General features: G+C 45.7%; 1 protein-coding gene across 1 annotated transcript; it reads right to left on the reverse strand.

The window, feature by feature from the left end:
* Positions 1-64: 64 nt before the first annotated feature.
* On the reverse strand, positions 65-5,354 carry LOC123025667 (cytochrome P450 2J5-like; the record flags this gene model as incomplete). Its single annotated transcript, XM_044434628.1, has 6 exons — positions 5,213-5,354; positions 4,843-5,003; positions 2,851-3,027; positions 1,977-2,118; positions 824-1,011; positions 65-206 (listed from the first exon to the last, which is right to left on the reverse strand). Coding segments are annotated over exons 1-6 (931 nt in total), but the record flags the coding sequence as incomplete, so codon positions are not given.
* Positions 5,355-15,163: the final 9,809 nt, after the last annotated feature.

A 15,163-nucleotide genomic window follows, 5' to 3' on the forward strand; every position in this document is an offset into this window, starting at 1 on the left:
TAATAATAATAATAATAATAATAATAATAATAATAATATAACAAGAAATTACTTCTCCATTTACCTGTACCAAATAGCAGAAATTCTTCTCTAGCTACAAATTTTCCAGCCTTGTCTAAAAAATGATTTGGGTTGAATTTTTCAGGTGTTTCCCATAACTTAGGATCAAGAAGAACAGAGTTCAGACCAGGGTTAATAGAAGTCCCCTGGAAGAAGAAACAGAAGACAAACAAATCAGTCCTTTGTGGTTTCCATAATAATCTTTAGCATGTTTACGTGTGTGTGTGTGTGTGTGCGCGCACACACACACACACACACACACACAAGCAAGGGGAAAACTTTTGTACCATGCTGTGAAACTGCTTTAACAAAAAAATCCCTCTTCACAACAGTGAACTAAACTGGCATTATTTGCTGGTTAATTTCTAATCCTTATTCCTGAAACCAGCACAGAGTTTTTTGCTATCAGTAAAACCAAAAGAGATTTTACTGCAAATAGAGACTCGTGAAGTATTCCTGCTACTAAATAGGGGAAGTTATTTTGGAAAGTATATTAAATACCTGAGCACTCCTTGGCTCCCCTATTCACCAGGTACCGTGCAACACACAAGTAAAAGAAATGGCACAGATTGTGCAGAAATGACACACTAACTCCAGTGCAGTCTGACACTCTGAGTGAGTGGGGGGAAGCAAAAAGACGTCTTATCTCCTTTCGAATTTCCATTACACAGAAAGTCTTGTGTGGACACAGCTCTTAACATGCTAATTCTCTAATATCCTTGCTCTTGGTTTACAGAGGTTCAGCTGTACCAAATTTAGATACCTTAGGAATGAGAAAACCGAAGATGTTCACATCCTTTGTAAATTTTCTGAAGACTCTGAATAAGATGGCATATTTAGCACGCTGGATCTCATGGATCACAGCATTGGTGTAGGACAGTTTCTTCCAGTCTTGATAGCAGACGAACGGAGTGGAACCCAAGGCATCTTTCAACTCCTTGTGGACTTTATCTGAGGGAAATGTTGAGGTGGGAGGAAAACCTTTATTCTGGTCAATGTGGCTACCCCAGCAAAGTTAGGACATTACTTTTATTCTGCAGGAAATTATTTCCCATGATTCTGTTACAGGAAAACTTTCCATTATGGTAATCCAAACAATACTGGGGGAAATCCAGGGTACACCTCAAAATTCCAAAGTATTACATATATATTATGGCACATATCTATTTTGCCAGCTTTCTCAAACCTGATTCCTGTCAGATGCTGGCTGGGAATGATGGGCATTGCAATCCAATGCAATCCAGTGCATCTACAGTGGACCAGGCTAGCAAAGGCTGGCCTAGAAACGACATGGGATGCCTAGAACTGAGGCCAAAGTCTGTGACACGATATGGATCTCAGTGTGAGCATCGGATAATCTCAGGACTAGGTCTCCCACCCTTTTTCTCCTTGGCTGTTCCCCACACAGGTGATGGTGAGAGTTTGTGCTATTTTGGGGTGCAGTATGTGTCTGTCGGGGGGTTCCTTGTGTTTCAGTGAGAAGCCCATGGGTTTTCTTCTCATTTCATCTAAAAGTATTTCTAAGCAACCTTTGAAGAATCTTCTCCAAGTTACTTACTAAATAAAAAACATTGTTTCCATCAACTATTTAGCAAACTGTGCGTGGAAAAGTATTCTATCCTAAGATATGAAGCCAACGCCTTCAGTTTAATTGGTTTTTCTTGCCCTTTCTAAAATGCTAACCACAAGCTCATTTAGTTCGAAGCAAGCCTCTTTAATGTATTCAAACCACTAAGGACATGGCTAGGGCTTGAAGTAAATGACGTACTATTTTTGAATGTACTCATTTTAAAGGCCCATGAGACGGGCATACATATCAATTACCCACCGGGTAAGTTCATCTCAGAGAATTTCAGTCTGATACTGAAAAAAATATTTGTTCCCCTAATGGGATCAACAACAGCCTCTCCTCTCACCTTGGATATCTTGATGAGTCGCCATGAGGAGGAGTGCCCATTGCAGAGTCGTGGCTGTTGTCTCCGTCCCGGCGACAAGGAGGTCGAGAAGACACTCTGCCAGCTTCTCTTCACTGTAGGTTGATTTGCAGTCCCCTTTGCTCTGTGGTGGACAACAGAGAGGTGGGATATTGTCCGCAACAAATTAAAGGTTGTCCTTCAAAGACGTGGCACATATACATTAGGTGCTATGGCCCTTCAGTGTATTCAGAACCAAGGTGATGAAAAAATCCTGGAGAAGAGAAGAATGAGGGGAGATACGGCTGCACCTCTCAAATACTTAAAAGGCTGTCTCGCAGAGGAGGGGCGGGATCTCTTCTCCATCATGCTGGACAAGGAATAGTGGGCTCAAGTTGCAAGTAGCCAGGTTCTGGCTGGACATCAGGAAGACCTTCCTGACTGCTACAGCAGTACAGCAGTGGAGCCCAAGACCTGGGGAGGTGGTGGGCTCTCCCACACTGGAGGCATTCAGAATGCAGCCGGACGGCCATCTGATGGGGAAGGTTTGGCCTGGACTCCCACACTGTGCAGGGGTTGGACCTGATGGCCTTCTGGCCCCTTCCAGCTCAACTGCTCTGTGATGCTTTGATGCCATGCTCTGTATCGAAGGGTTTCTAGCCTTTTCAGGTAACTTGGGGATTATGATCCACCTTAAGAGCCGATGCTAATAGAGGGGAAGCGCTGCAGGGAGTGATGGAGGGACAGAGACAATGCCAAAGTTCTCTGAAGCCTACAAATCATCCAGGTGCCTCTTCGGAAACCCTTGGTTCAATCTCAGCAAAGAAGGTAATAATTTCTTGGCTTAACTGCTTTGACAAGCAAAGTGGCTACTTACTTTCTCCATCTGAAGCAGATAGAAATCAGTGAAATCCTGTGGCAAACACCCCGCCCGATTCTCCTTGTGTTTCTTGATCTCTCTCTTTACAAATGAAAGCACCAGCTCCCTGGAGGACAATGCCTTCTTGTGGGGCCCTGGGAGCCGCCTCATAACCCAGGGGAACTTTCTAAGCAGCTGCAGGAAAGAAGAAAGCAGAATCCTGTCACTCCTTTAGCACGAGGAGGCCAGAAACGCAGGTGTCTGAGCCACCATCGATTTGGTCAAGGTGTCTTTGGAAAAGACTGAGGGCTTCAGCATTTCCTTGGGGGAAAGTAGTCAAAGCCAGAATCAGTGGTGGACAGGAAGGTCCTTTTCTCGTTCCCTTTCCAGCACTCATCCTCTCTCACACAGACTCTGTCCATTGCCCCATGCCATGACTCCCTCCTTTTCTCTCCCTGCCGTCCTCTTATTTATGCACACACGACCATCCACGAGCACGCACACGACTTATGAGATCTCTCTCCCTCTCTCTCATGTTGACACTGTCCGATCGCTGAGGCTCCCAAATAAGTGTGTGTGGGAGCGGGGGCATAAGAAAATAAAACCACAGCAATTACAACTGAATCAGCACAGAGTTATAGCAGCCGTACAGAATAAAATGCAATATTAAAACCTAAGTTTAAAAGTTAAAAGGTTTTCACCTAGTGCCAAAAAGAATGCAGAGTAGGCATCAGGCACACCTCTCTGGGGAGCACATTCCATGGCCAGGTTGCCACCACCGAAAAGGCCTTTCTCCTGGCCCTTCTCCGGGCTTTACTTCCTTTGGAGGCAGCTCCCAGAAAGGGACTCCCGAAGATGGCCTCTGGGCCAGGTAGGTACATACGGGACCAGGCATTCCTTCAGATAACCTGTCCCCAGGTCATTTAGGGCCGTGAATCAGGCTTGGACTTAACTGGCAGGCAGTGCAGCTGGAAAAGGACTGGCATGGTAAGTTCTCATACGCCAGTTCCCATCAACAAGTTTGCTGCCCCGTTTTGGGTCAGTGAAGTCTCTGGACTGTTTTCAAAGGCAGCCCTAATGAATATGCTGCCCCAGGCAGCACGCTGTGGATAAGTCCCGCCGTTGCTCCCGTGGGCTGCTGTGCCCCTGAAATCCTCGCCCAGTGCTTCTCAGCTCCACAGCCCTGATGGCTGGGATGGGTTGGACTTGCAGCTGCCGCAGCTGGCGGGCACCCATTTGGGGAACAGGAAAAGGGCCCGGCGAGCTCAGAGCAAGGCTCCACCCAGTCCAGCGTTCCGTCTCCACTAAAGCCAACCCGCTGCCCGTGGAAAACCCTCACACAGGAGCCAAGCGCCGCAGCACCCTCGCACCCATGTTCCCCAGCAGCTGACATGCAGAGAGCCAGTGTGGAGTTGTGGTTAAGAGCCTGGGACTGGGACTCAGGCGATCTGGGTTCTGGTCCCCGCTCAGCCATGGAGCCGACTGGGTGACTTTGGGCCGGTCACAGATGCTCAGCCCAACCTACCTCACAGGGTTGTTGTTGTGGGGATAAGATGGAGGAGGAGAATGAGATGTTAGCTGCCTTGAGCCCTTTGTAGGAAAAAGGCAGGATATAAATCGAGAAATAAATAAATAAATACTGCATCTGATGTTGGACACGGCATTCCGTCATCATGATCAGAAGACAGTCCAACCCTTCTCTCCCTTGAATTCCTCGTGTCTGCCCTTACTCATTGTTATTCTAAGCAAATCAGTCCCAGCTTTGCAACCTTTCCTCCCTGGGGAGTTATTCCAGCTCCTACACACTGATGTCTATTATTTCAAAATTGGTAATTTATGCCACCCTTCCTCCAAGGAGCTCGGCTAATGTTCCTTCAGCTCTCTTGTCCTCATAAGAGATCTGCGAAGTAGGTTAGACTGGGCCCGGGGCACCCGGCTCTTTGACGTGGATCATGGGATATGGCCTTTGAGGAAGCCTGGGTAACAATGGGAATGTGAAAGACTACTCACTGTGTAAACGAAGCTCCCTCCATGTTTTAAGGCAATGTCAATAGCTTCAGTCAGCAACTGGAAACTTTTGTCTTCGGTAGAAAATCGGTGCCCGAAAGCCACAGCACATACCACATTACACACGGACTTAGTGATGAGTGATAAAGGGTCAAGGGGCCTCCCTGCAAACAGAGACATGTGCAAACAGTCTGATTCTGCTCTCCGCTTGACACTGAGGTTGAAATTTCATGCTGGGACAAAGGCAACATTTACATTAGAAAACAACTGAAAATCTGTCAGCTCCCTCTCCAAAATACATAGACACTGTTTGCATTTTTTAAAAACGCTCTGTGAAGATAGTGCCGCAGCACTACCTTTCAATATCACGTACCCTTTACAAGTGCAAAGCTCTCCACAAGCTGACAGGCCTCCTCTTCTACCGGTCCTGCAATGCTTTTCTTCTCCACTTCCAGCTTCTGCATCAGAATTAAACCAATCTCCTTTTGCTGCATCCAGGTGTGTCCATTTGAAAATACAAGTTCTGAGGAATTATTATTATTATTATTATTTATTAAAACATTTTAATAATAAATTAGGAACGAAGGAGACACCGATTGCAACAATACACGTTAAACAGGCTTTATATCCGTGTGCTTGGCAAACCAGAGGCACTTCATACTTGACGCATGCAAGAGCCAGCCAGCCTTTGAAAACAGGAGCACCAGTGCAGAGCGAAAGCAGCCGGTATATGCAGTGTTTTGGGGCTATTCCGCTCGCCATGCCACCCTCTCTGGGACAAGCAATTGGATGAACTCTGCTCTCGAAGTGGTTTGCATGGCAGAAGGAAAGTGGAGTTTATCTTTGTGCTTGTACCATGCGGAGGAGTCCGGCACTCCTCCAGAAGCAGAAGAGCACAGGCGGCCTCATTGGATCCCACCCCAAATCAAGTGGCTGAAAAACAGAATTGAATATTTGGATATACAGGGTGTCCCAAATATTTTGACATTATTTGAAATGCGAATATCTGAGTAACTACATGTCCTAGGCAAACGAAATTAAATAGGCTTCATGTTGACCAATAAAAGATTTATTTATCAAAATTCGAACTAGAGATTCAAAGGGATGTAGATTTGATAACTGATTTTGCAAAGCTTCACAAATGTTCAATATGTGCACCACCTGTGACACGACACTCGTGAAGTCGGTAGTCCACCTCCTGCCAAACATGCTGTAGCATGTCTTGCGTAGCATTGCGTAACTAACATTAGTTAGTTTTTACACATTTTGTTAAAAGTTGAGATCATCTGAGTGAGAATTGACTATGTGATTAGACTACGAAACGATGTCAATTTTGGGGGAGGCCCTGTGTCATTTTATATCTACGGAAAGCACGTGTCTTTTCCCAAAGGTACTCCTTTTTCTCTTGTTGCGTTCCTTTCTTTTCTCTGTTCTTCTTTGCCAGCATCGCAGAGTCCCACATTTTCTCCCGCTCCTCTTCCCTCGAAGGCGCTATTTATCCCCTCCACTCTTCTGCCTGCTTTTCTCCCTACAGCCAACCTGTTATCTGTTGCTGCACTTCATCATCTCCAGCCTACAGTCGCCTTGTGAATACACTGTGAATTCCTTGTGCAAATCCACCCATAAAATTAAGAAGGTGAAACAAAGGATCTAATTAAAGTTTGTAGTCTACTTTTTCCTCCATACATTAATTAATTATCCCCACCTTTTTAATTGGTATTGCCAAAGAGCATTCCTAACATAAAATAAAAAATCTCCTATTGACTTCTGATATATCCTACAATTAATTGAATCATTCTTGCTTATTTTATTGATTATAACTAGTGTTCAATACTAGTTCATCATCACTTTATATAGACTATCCCTAATTGGCAAGTTGAGTGGGAAATGAGACAGCTCATTCCAGGGGAACATTCATGTGAGGAATGTGAATAGGCCAAGGTTCCAGGCAGGAATGTCCAGGTTTTTAAAGATGTAACCATAGGCTACATGGAATTATTCTTACTACATTACATTCATACCCTACCTTTCTTCCCCCTGCAAGAAATCCAAGGCCTCTCCCTTCTATCCTCACAACAACCCTGTGAGGTAGGTTGAGCTGAGAGTCCGTGACTGGCCCAAAGTCACTTGTGGGCTTCATGGCTGAGCGGGGACTCAAACCCAGATCGTCTGAGTCCCAGTCCCACGCTCTGAACCACGACACCACACTGGCTCTCTCAACATTTTATATAATTCTATGCAAGGAATGGCAGTAGTTCTCCCATGCAGCTGCAGGGAGCTGTCCCCAGTCCTGTTTGCATATTATCACTTCCCAGAGGGAAAAGGTGGGACCGTTTGCATGGAGAACATGAGAGATCTGCCAGTCTGCATTTAGAAGGCATTGCAAGGACTCTACAGCGGTGTCCCCATGCCAGTGCTAATGACCCACCATAACCCAATGGGCGTGCAACCAGAGGAGCAAAACAGAAAAATCAAAGATTGCCCACTAAACTTTGGTGGAAAGTTGCCAGTTTCCCCCAGTGCACTGGTTATTCTGTGCAAAGGCTGGCTTCACAAGCCCAGGAAAGAAGTCGGTTCTTATCCCAAACCGAAGATGCTGGGACAAGCCACGGGCTGCTGTTACTGCCTTCCGCACATCTGGGCTTTTGGTTCTTACTACTAAAGACGGAAGCAGCGAAGTGAGGCAGCGCGATGCAGTGCCCCCTGGTGGCCTGCGAGAGAAGGCGCCCTTTTTGTTTGCATGTTTGTTTGCATAGTTCTGATTGAAGGACTGTGGCACAACGCAATTCTGGAATTAGTTCAGAAACTCTAGCTGCGGGGGAACATGGGTGCTGTTGCACTCTTGACCTGCTTGTGGGTTTCCCATGGACAGCTGGCTGGCCACTGTGAGAACTGAAAGCTGGACTGGATGGTCCTTTGGTCTGGTCCAGAAGAGCTTATCTTAGGTTCTTAAGCCCACACCTAGTAGGTTCACTTTCAGATGTGACCCAAATGATTGCTTTCAAAGGGTTTCTGTATTTGGTTTTACTTAATTTCCTCTTAAAATTGTTCTTACAAATAGAACATGGGACTGGGTCTCGGGCAGTCAGGGTTCAGTGGGTGACTTTGGACCAGTCACAGACTCTCAGCCTGACCTACCTTGCAGGGTTGTTGTGAAAAAGATTGAGAGGAGGAGGAGAATTATGTAAGCCTTGGAAGGAAAAAAGGCAAGATGTAAATATAACAAAAATGGATCAGTAAAAATGCTGATTCTTTGCCTCCACTTACCCTTTTCATTTGTTGAACTTTTAAGGGAAGAAGTCGTGTTTCCAGATGGCTTTGTCACCTGACAAATCAAAAGAGAGAAGAGAAACCTTACAGTCAAATTCTGTTGTTTCAGGCTAATAAGAGAACATCCATTTTTCTCAGCCCTGCTTTTTTCTGGCCATGTTTGGCTCTCCTCTCCACGCACTGCAGAAAATTAGCAGCAGTATTAATAATTCTGCCACCTGGTTTTACTTTTATCTTAGGGTTCCCGTGGGCAAGATGGCAAGAGAGATCTGAAGGATCATCTCCTTCCCTAGGTGCCTGCCCACCCACTAAAACCTGAGTCAAGGTCCTTCTTCAGAAGCCCTCTTTGAAGGAGAGTAGGAGAGTGGCTACCCAGAGAAGGGCCTTCTCCGCGGTGGCACCCTGGTTCTGGAACACGCTCCCCAGAGAGGTGCACCTGGCACCAACATGTAATTCTTTTCGGCACCAGGCAAAACCCTTTTTATTTTCCCATTAAAGACCTAATTCCTATTTTAATCGGGCTTTTATTATAGACGTGATATTGTCTCTTTGTTGTTGAATCATCCTGAGACTTTTATGTATAGGACAGGATATGAACATTATAAATAAATAAATAAATAAATAAATAAATAAATAAATAAATATAAAACTGCCTGTTTTACCACTGGGGGTTCAAGGTGACTCAGCCTTCCCTGCGGATCCTGGTAATTCATTCTGGCCATTAGTAAAGAGACTGACAGGGGCAGCCGTCCCCTGAGGCCCTGCACCACCATAGTGCGTCCCTTTTGGTCCTCCTGGACCTTTCAGTGACTTTTGATACCATCGACCATGGTATCCTTCTGGATAGGCTAACGGGACTGGGAGTAGGAGGCACTGCTTTGCAGTGGTTCTGCTCCTATCTCAATGGCTGATTCCAGAAGGTGGTTCTGGGGGACTTTACCTCTGTGCCATGGCAGCTATGCCATGGAGTTCCACAGGGATCCATTTTGTCCCCCTTGCTATTCAACATCTACATGAAACCGCTGGGAGAGGTCATCCGGAGGTGTGGGCTGCGGAATCACCAGTATGCTGATGATACCCAGCTCTACCTCTCGTTTTCCACCAATCCAGGTGAGGCAGTGGCTGTGCTGAACCGGTGCCTGGCCGAGGTCATGGACTGGATGAGGGCCAATAAACTGAAGCTCAATCCAGACAAGACGGAGGTCCTGTTGGTGGTGGATCGGGCTTCGGAGAGGGTGAATTGAACTTAGTCCTGAATGGGGTTGCACTCCCTCTTAGGGACAAGGTCTGCAGCTTGGGAGTGCTCCTCGACCCGGAGCTGTCATTGGAAGCTCAGGTGACAGCAGTAGTGAGGAGCGCCTTCCTTCAGCTCCGGCTGATCCATCAGCTGCGCCCCTACCTGGAGTACGACTGCCTGGCAACAGTGACCCACACGTTGGTAACTTCCTGACTAGATTTCTGCAACGCGCTCTACGTGGGGCTACCCTTGAAGACAGTCCGGATACTTCAGTTGGTGCAGAATAGAGCTGCCAGGTTGCTGACGGGGACTGGGCGTTGTTCTCATATAACCCCAGTTCTCCGTCAGCTTCACTGGCTCCCGATTGAAGTCCGGGCTCAATTCAAGGTGTTGGTTATGACCTATAAAGCCCTAAACGGCTTGGAACCTGCTTATCCAAAGGAATGTCTGCGTCCATATATGCCCACCCGCCCCTACGATCGGCAGTGGATGCCCTTCTCCAGGAACCCTCCGTGAAGGATATCAGGAGGCTGAGTACCTGGAGAAGGGCCTTTTCTGCGGTGGCGCCCCACCTATGGAATGCGCTCCCCAGAGAAGTCCGCCTGGCGCCATCACTATTTGCTTTTCGGCGCCAGGCGAAGACCTTTTTATTTAAAAGTTATTTTAACTGTTAATTTATTATTATTGTATTTATAGATTTTAATATATAGCCGAGATGGTACCAGTTGTTAAATTATTGATTGTATTTTTATGTCTCTTGTGAGCCGCCCCAAGGCTTTGTTGCAATGGGGGCGGCATAGAAATGCTTTAAATAAATAAATAATAGATTTAAAATAGACTAATCCTTAGAATTGCCTAGCTTTTTGTTTTCCAATTTCAATCCTTTGCAAGGTTTTCTGAGCCTGTCTCGTTGCACGCTGTTGCCAGTATTTTAATCCTAGCTTTGGATTATAGTGATAAACGTGAGTGCAATTAAATTTGGATTGACTCCTAGCTGACCAGAGCTTATGAAAAGGGCTTGGCAGCTAAAAACACTTGGTATCAGACCTGGGTTCAAAATCCCACTGAAGTCAGGGGGGTGATCTTGTGCCTGGAATTATCTCTAAGCCAGACTTAATTCACAGGGTTGCCGTGGGGATATCAGCCGAAATATGCACCTCCCTTAGTTCCGCGGAGCTTGTGTGGGGAAAATGCTTCTGTGCCGCAGATTGTGGCCAGGTGTGCTCCTCATCTCTGAGGAATGATGCTGTGCCAGGCGATTAAGGGCGGGTGTGACCAAACAGAAGAAGATGCTTGGCGTGTTGCACTTCTTGATATCATCAGGTAGAAGTGGACTATCAGGATGGGTCCAAGGAGTGGCTCATTCATCAAGAGAGGCGGGGAGCAGCATCAGCCGAGCAATCCAGCTTGGACCCTGAGAGACATTCGCCTTCTGACTCACTCTTAAGACTAGGGATGGCTGAGGAGTGGATTTGGTTCACTGTTTAGCAGAAACGGGTCCCCCCCCAGTCCTGTGTACAAGCCAGAATTTAAATGTTAGAAATACCATGATGTTCACTTTTTCTTCAGTGATGCGGTACAGTTCACAAATCCAAAAATCCAAAAGAGAGCCAGTGTGGTGCAGTGGTGAAGAGCATGGGACTGGGACTCAGGCGATCTGGGTTCGAGTCCCCGCTCAGCCATGGAGCCGACTGGGTGACTTTGGGCCAGTCGCAGACTCTCAGCCTAACCTACCTCACAGGGTTGTTGTTGTGGGGATAAGATGGAGGAGGAGAATGATGTAAGCTGCCTTGAGCCCTTTGAGGAAAAAGGCAGGATATAAATAGAAAAATAAATAAAAAATAAAAAATGTACACAAAAAACAGCCAGGAGGAGCCAATGAGTAGACATATGAGCGTGTGTGAGAACTCACCACTTTCGCTCCCTCAAGCCAAGCTAGTGGGCTGGATGATATCAAGGAGGCGGGGCCCCATCCCAAGCCCCGCCCCTTCCATGAAGGTGCCCCCATGCCGCTGCTCACTTAATTCTTTTATCTGCCTGGAGGAAGGGATCGGGAAACGGCTGCTTCTTCCTGCCCTGCTCGCATCCCAAACCCCTTGCAGCATATGGGTTCGTTTAGAAGAAGGAATCCCAAGCTTGGGAAGGGTGCATACAAACACATATTTGGATAATTTGGATAAACCAATGTGCGCATCCATATACCAGGGCCAGGGCGACTTATTTTATATTGTTATTTTGTATTTTAACTTATTGTTTAAATTACAAACATTTTTAATTTAATGTTGTGAGCCGCCCCGAGGCTTCGGCGAATGGGGCGGCATAAAAATAATATTTTTAATTTTAATTTTAATTATAATTAATTAATAATTTAAATAATTAATAATTTTAATAAATAAATAAATAAAATACATGGTGGTGTGGAATTTAAAAGGGCAATTGTACAACTTCCGCGAGTGTGGGAGAGAATGAACTTAACGTCAGAAAGATGAGCAGATCTGAACCGGGTGGTTTCATTATGTCCGTCTTCACTCAGGGTGGCTGCATTACTCCAAGGCATTCTTGGACCAGATTTTTAAAATATTGGTACATGTCATTTTTATCAGCATAAGCTGCCTTGAAATTCCTTGTAGCTGTTGTTGTTATTCCAACTCATATTCTGCTATAGTAGTCCAACGACTCTCTAAGCAGATACATTTTAAATAAAGGTAGGATACATTTTTACATAAATAAAATAAATATTGGGTGAATTCACAAGGAAGGTGAGTACAACTAAATTTCATAGGAAACATGCTTGCAAATGATCAGTAACTGCTGAACAGTGAACTGACTTTAATTAAAAGTCACATGCTAAACAGATGCATAAGGCTGTGATCTTAATACACACTTAGCTGGTCGGTCCAGTTGAATATAATATTGTTTACATCTGTAGAGACATGGCTGCAATGGCATTGAAGAGTTTCTAGATTTCACATACTGATTTTCTGTATCAAATTTGTGCTAGAAAATTTTACCCAGTGTACTTAGAGTTATTTTAGGAAGAAAATAATTTGCTATTGTCTTTGCCAACTAACTCTCCTATAGTACAATCCTCGCCATGCTTATTCAAAATAAGCGCCACTGAATTCAATGGGGCTTAGCCCCAGTTAAACAGCAATAGGCTCACAGTTTTACGTGGCTTAATGAATTATTGGTGGGATATTTGGAAAGAAGTACCTTCATGAAAGCCTCTCCATAAAGCTTGATTGCAGCCCGCCATGTGCCTCCAAGGACGGGAAGCGGGAGTGGACCAGAAGGGCAGCTTTTCCGCGACCGCAGCCGTCTCAGAAAGTGCAGAATCAGAAGAACCGCCAGCACAGCCATCGCAAGCAGCTTCATTCCCGGCATTCTTCTGGCTACTGCGTTTCCCGCTTTGCATCTGCCTAGCGCATCTGCGTGTGCGGGATGCTTCCCCACAGACAATTCCAGTTCTTTCAGTCTTGCAGCAACACCCTTTTATAGAGATCGCTTCTTAAGGGCAAGGAGACAAGACTCCTGAAACCATTTTGCAATGAGACCTTTGAGGCATATATTCCTATTAAAGTCGAAATTAATAATACTAATATGGACAATGTACTTTTATTGCACCATCGGCGTTCACCTTATCTGGCACGGCTGATTCTAGTATATGTTACTCACATAACTGAGGGGAAGAAGCAGTTTGCAGGGAGTTGAAAGAAGTCATTAGCATCCAAGCCTGGACTAGCAAAGGGCCCGTTTTGGCCACCCATATTTGGAGAAATGTACTTTGCACACGTTCATAAAGACAGTGGCTCTCACCATACACACCAAGGAGACTGTCTTGATCAGTCCCAGTGGGAAGATATACTTTGCTGCCAGAGTTCAGTGTGGGATAGATGGAAAAACTGGAGAGACATTTTTGGGAAGTTGTACTGGAAGATTTCTGCTCAGATCTTCATTTTAGGGCTCTCTCTGCGAGCTTCCATCTCATCCCCTTTGTTGTTTAACATCTCTATGAAGCATAGGGGTGAGGGTGTTGCTGAGGCCCTGGGGTGCAGGATCGGTGCCTGGCCACAGTAATGGCTTTGGATATTGGGCAGCATAGAAGTTAAATAATGGACTGGATGGGAGCTAATAAAGCTGAAAAACTCTAGATAACATGGAGGTGCTGCTAGTGGAAGGTTTCTCAGACCCAGGGATGGGGATTCTCTCTCTTCTGGATGGCGTTGCTGTTGTCCTACTTTAAAAACAGAATGGGCTTGATAGCTGGGGGACAGGCCTACCTTGTTCTCCATCAATAGAGGCTCCTGGGGCCCTTGTGGTATGGCACACCTTTTCACAACTTACCAGACTTCTCCATTTTCATAGGCTTTTAAAATATTTCTCTATTTTTACTGCTTACAAGCTGCTGTTTTCATCCTTGCCTCTTAGGGTTGTTTTAATTTACTATAGTTTATGAAGTGTCAGTACATATCATAGTTTTATGCTGTGTTGTTGTCTTACTGGGATTTTATTGCAGGTTCTTGTTTGTTTGTTTATTTATTTAGAAAATTTGTAGGCCGTCCATTACTGTTGTCTCTGGACTGCTTACAACAATATTTCAGTTCTAAATAAAATAAGTTAACTGTTCCACACTGAGCATAAAACTAATCCATTTAAAAACTTAAATAAATCTAACACAATTATTTATTTTATTTATTTTTTATTTAGAAAATTTCTATGCCGCCCCATTCGCCGAAGCCTCGGGGCAGCTCACAAAACATCAATTAAAATATAATACATTAAAAATATAAAACAATTAAAATCACTATATGTTAAAATATTGGTCAAATTAAAAGGTCTTGACCTGGCGCCGAAAAACATATAATGACGGCGCCAGGTGGACCTCTCTAGGGAACACATTCCATAGTCGGGGCGACACCACAGGGAAGGCTCTCCTCCGAGTACTCTGCCTCCTGACCTCTTTCAAAGAGGGTTCCCGGAGCAGGGCCTGTGCTGCCGATCTTAGGGGGTGGGAGGGCATATAGGGAAAAAGGCGTTCCTTTAAGGTATCCTGGTCCCAAGCCATTTAGGGCTTTATAGGTAATGACCAGCACCTTGAATTGAGCCCTGACTTCAATGGGAAGCCAATGGAGCTGATAGAGGACTGGGGTTATATGAGAATAACGCCCAGTTCCCGACAGCACCCGGCCGCTCTATTTTGCACCATCTGAAGTATCCAGATTATCTTCAAGGGCAGGCCCATGTAGAGAGCGTTACAGTAGTCCAAGCGGGAGGTAACCAGTGCATGTGTCACTGTTGTTAGGCAGTTCTCCTCCAGGTAAAGATGCAGCTGATGGATCAGCCAAAGCTGAAGGAAGGCGCTCCTCGCCACTGCTGCCACCTGGGCTTCCAGGGATAGCTCCGGGTCGAGGAGCACTCCTAAGCTGCTCCTTGTTGTGCTTTAAATCTTGCTATGTGGCACTTAGAGAAGTCTGATTGTGCAGGGGTTTGGTAAACCAACTGCAGGTTCCGTCCTATGGCCCCTAGGCATTTTCTGAGGGGCCACAGGATACTGGGAATTCTAGCAGAGTGCCCCACCTCTGAAGAAGAAGTCTGACTTCCTGACTTCCTGGCCTTGTCCCCTTATAGCCAGCATGGAGATAACTAGGCAAGCTGCCCTGAAAGGCCAGATAACTGACCTGGGAGATGATAACAGCTGGTGTTCTGGTGGGAAGGCAGAGAAGGGGTCTCAGCAGGCCAGGATATGAGTTACACAGCACTTCTTCCAGCCTCCTTCCCTCCCACTCTGAAGTACCAAGAGTAGATGGGGTAAAAGGC

This window comes from Varanus komodoensis, unplaced genomic scaffold, assembly GCF_004798865.1.
Source record: "Varanus komodoensis strain SLA01 unplaced genomic scaffold, ASM479886v1 scaffold28, whole genome shotgun sequence".
Taxonomy (NCBI): Eukaryota; Metazoa; Chordata; class Lepidosauria; order Squamata; family Varanidae; genus Varanus; species Varanus komodoensis.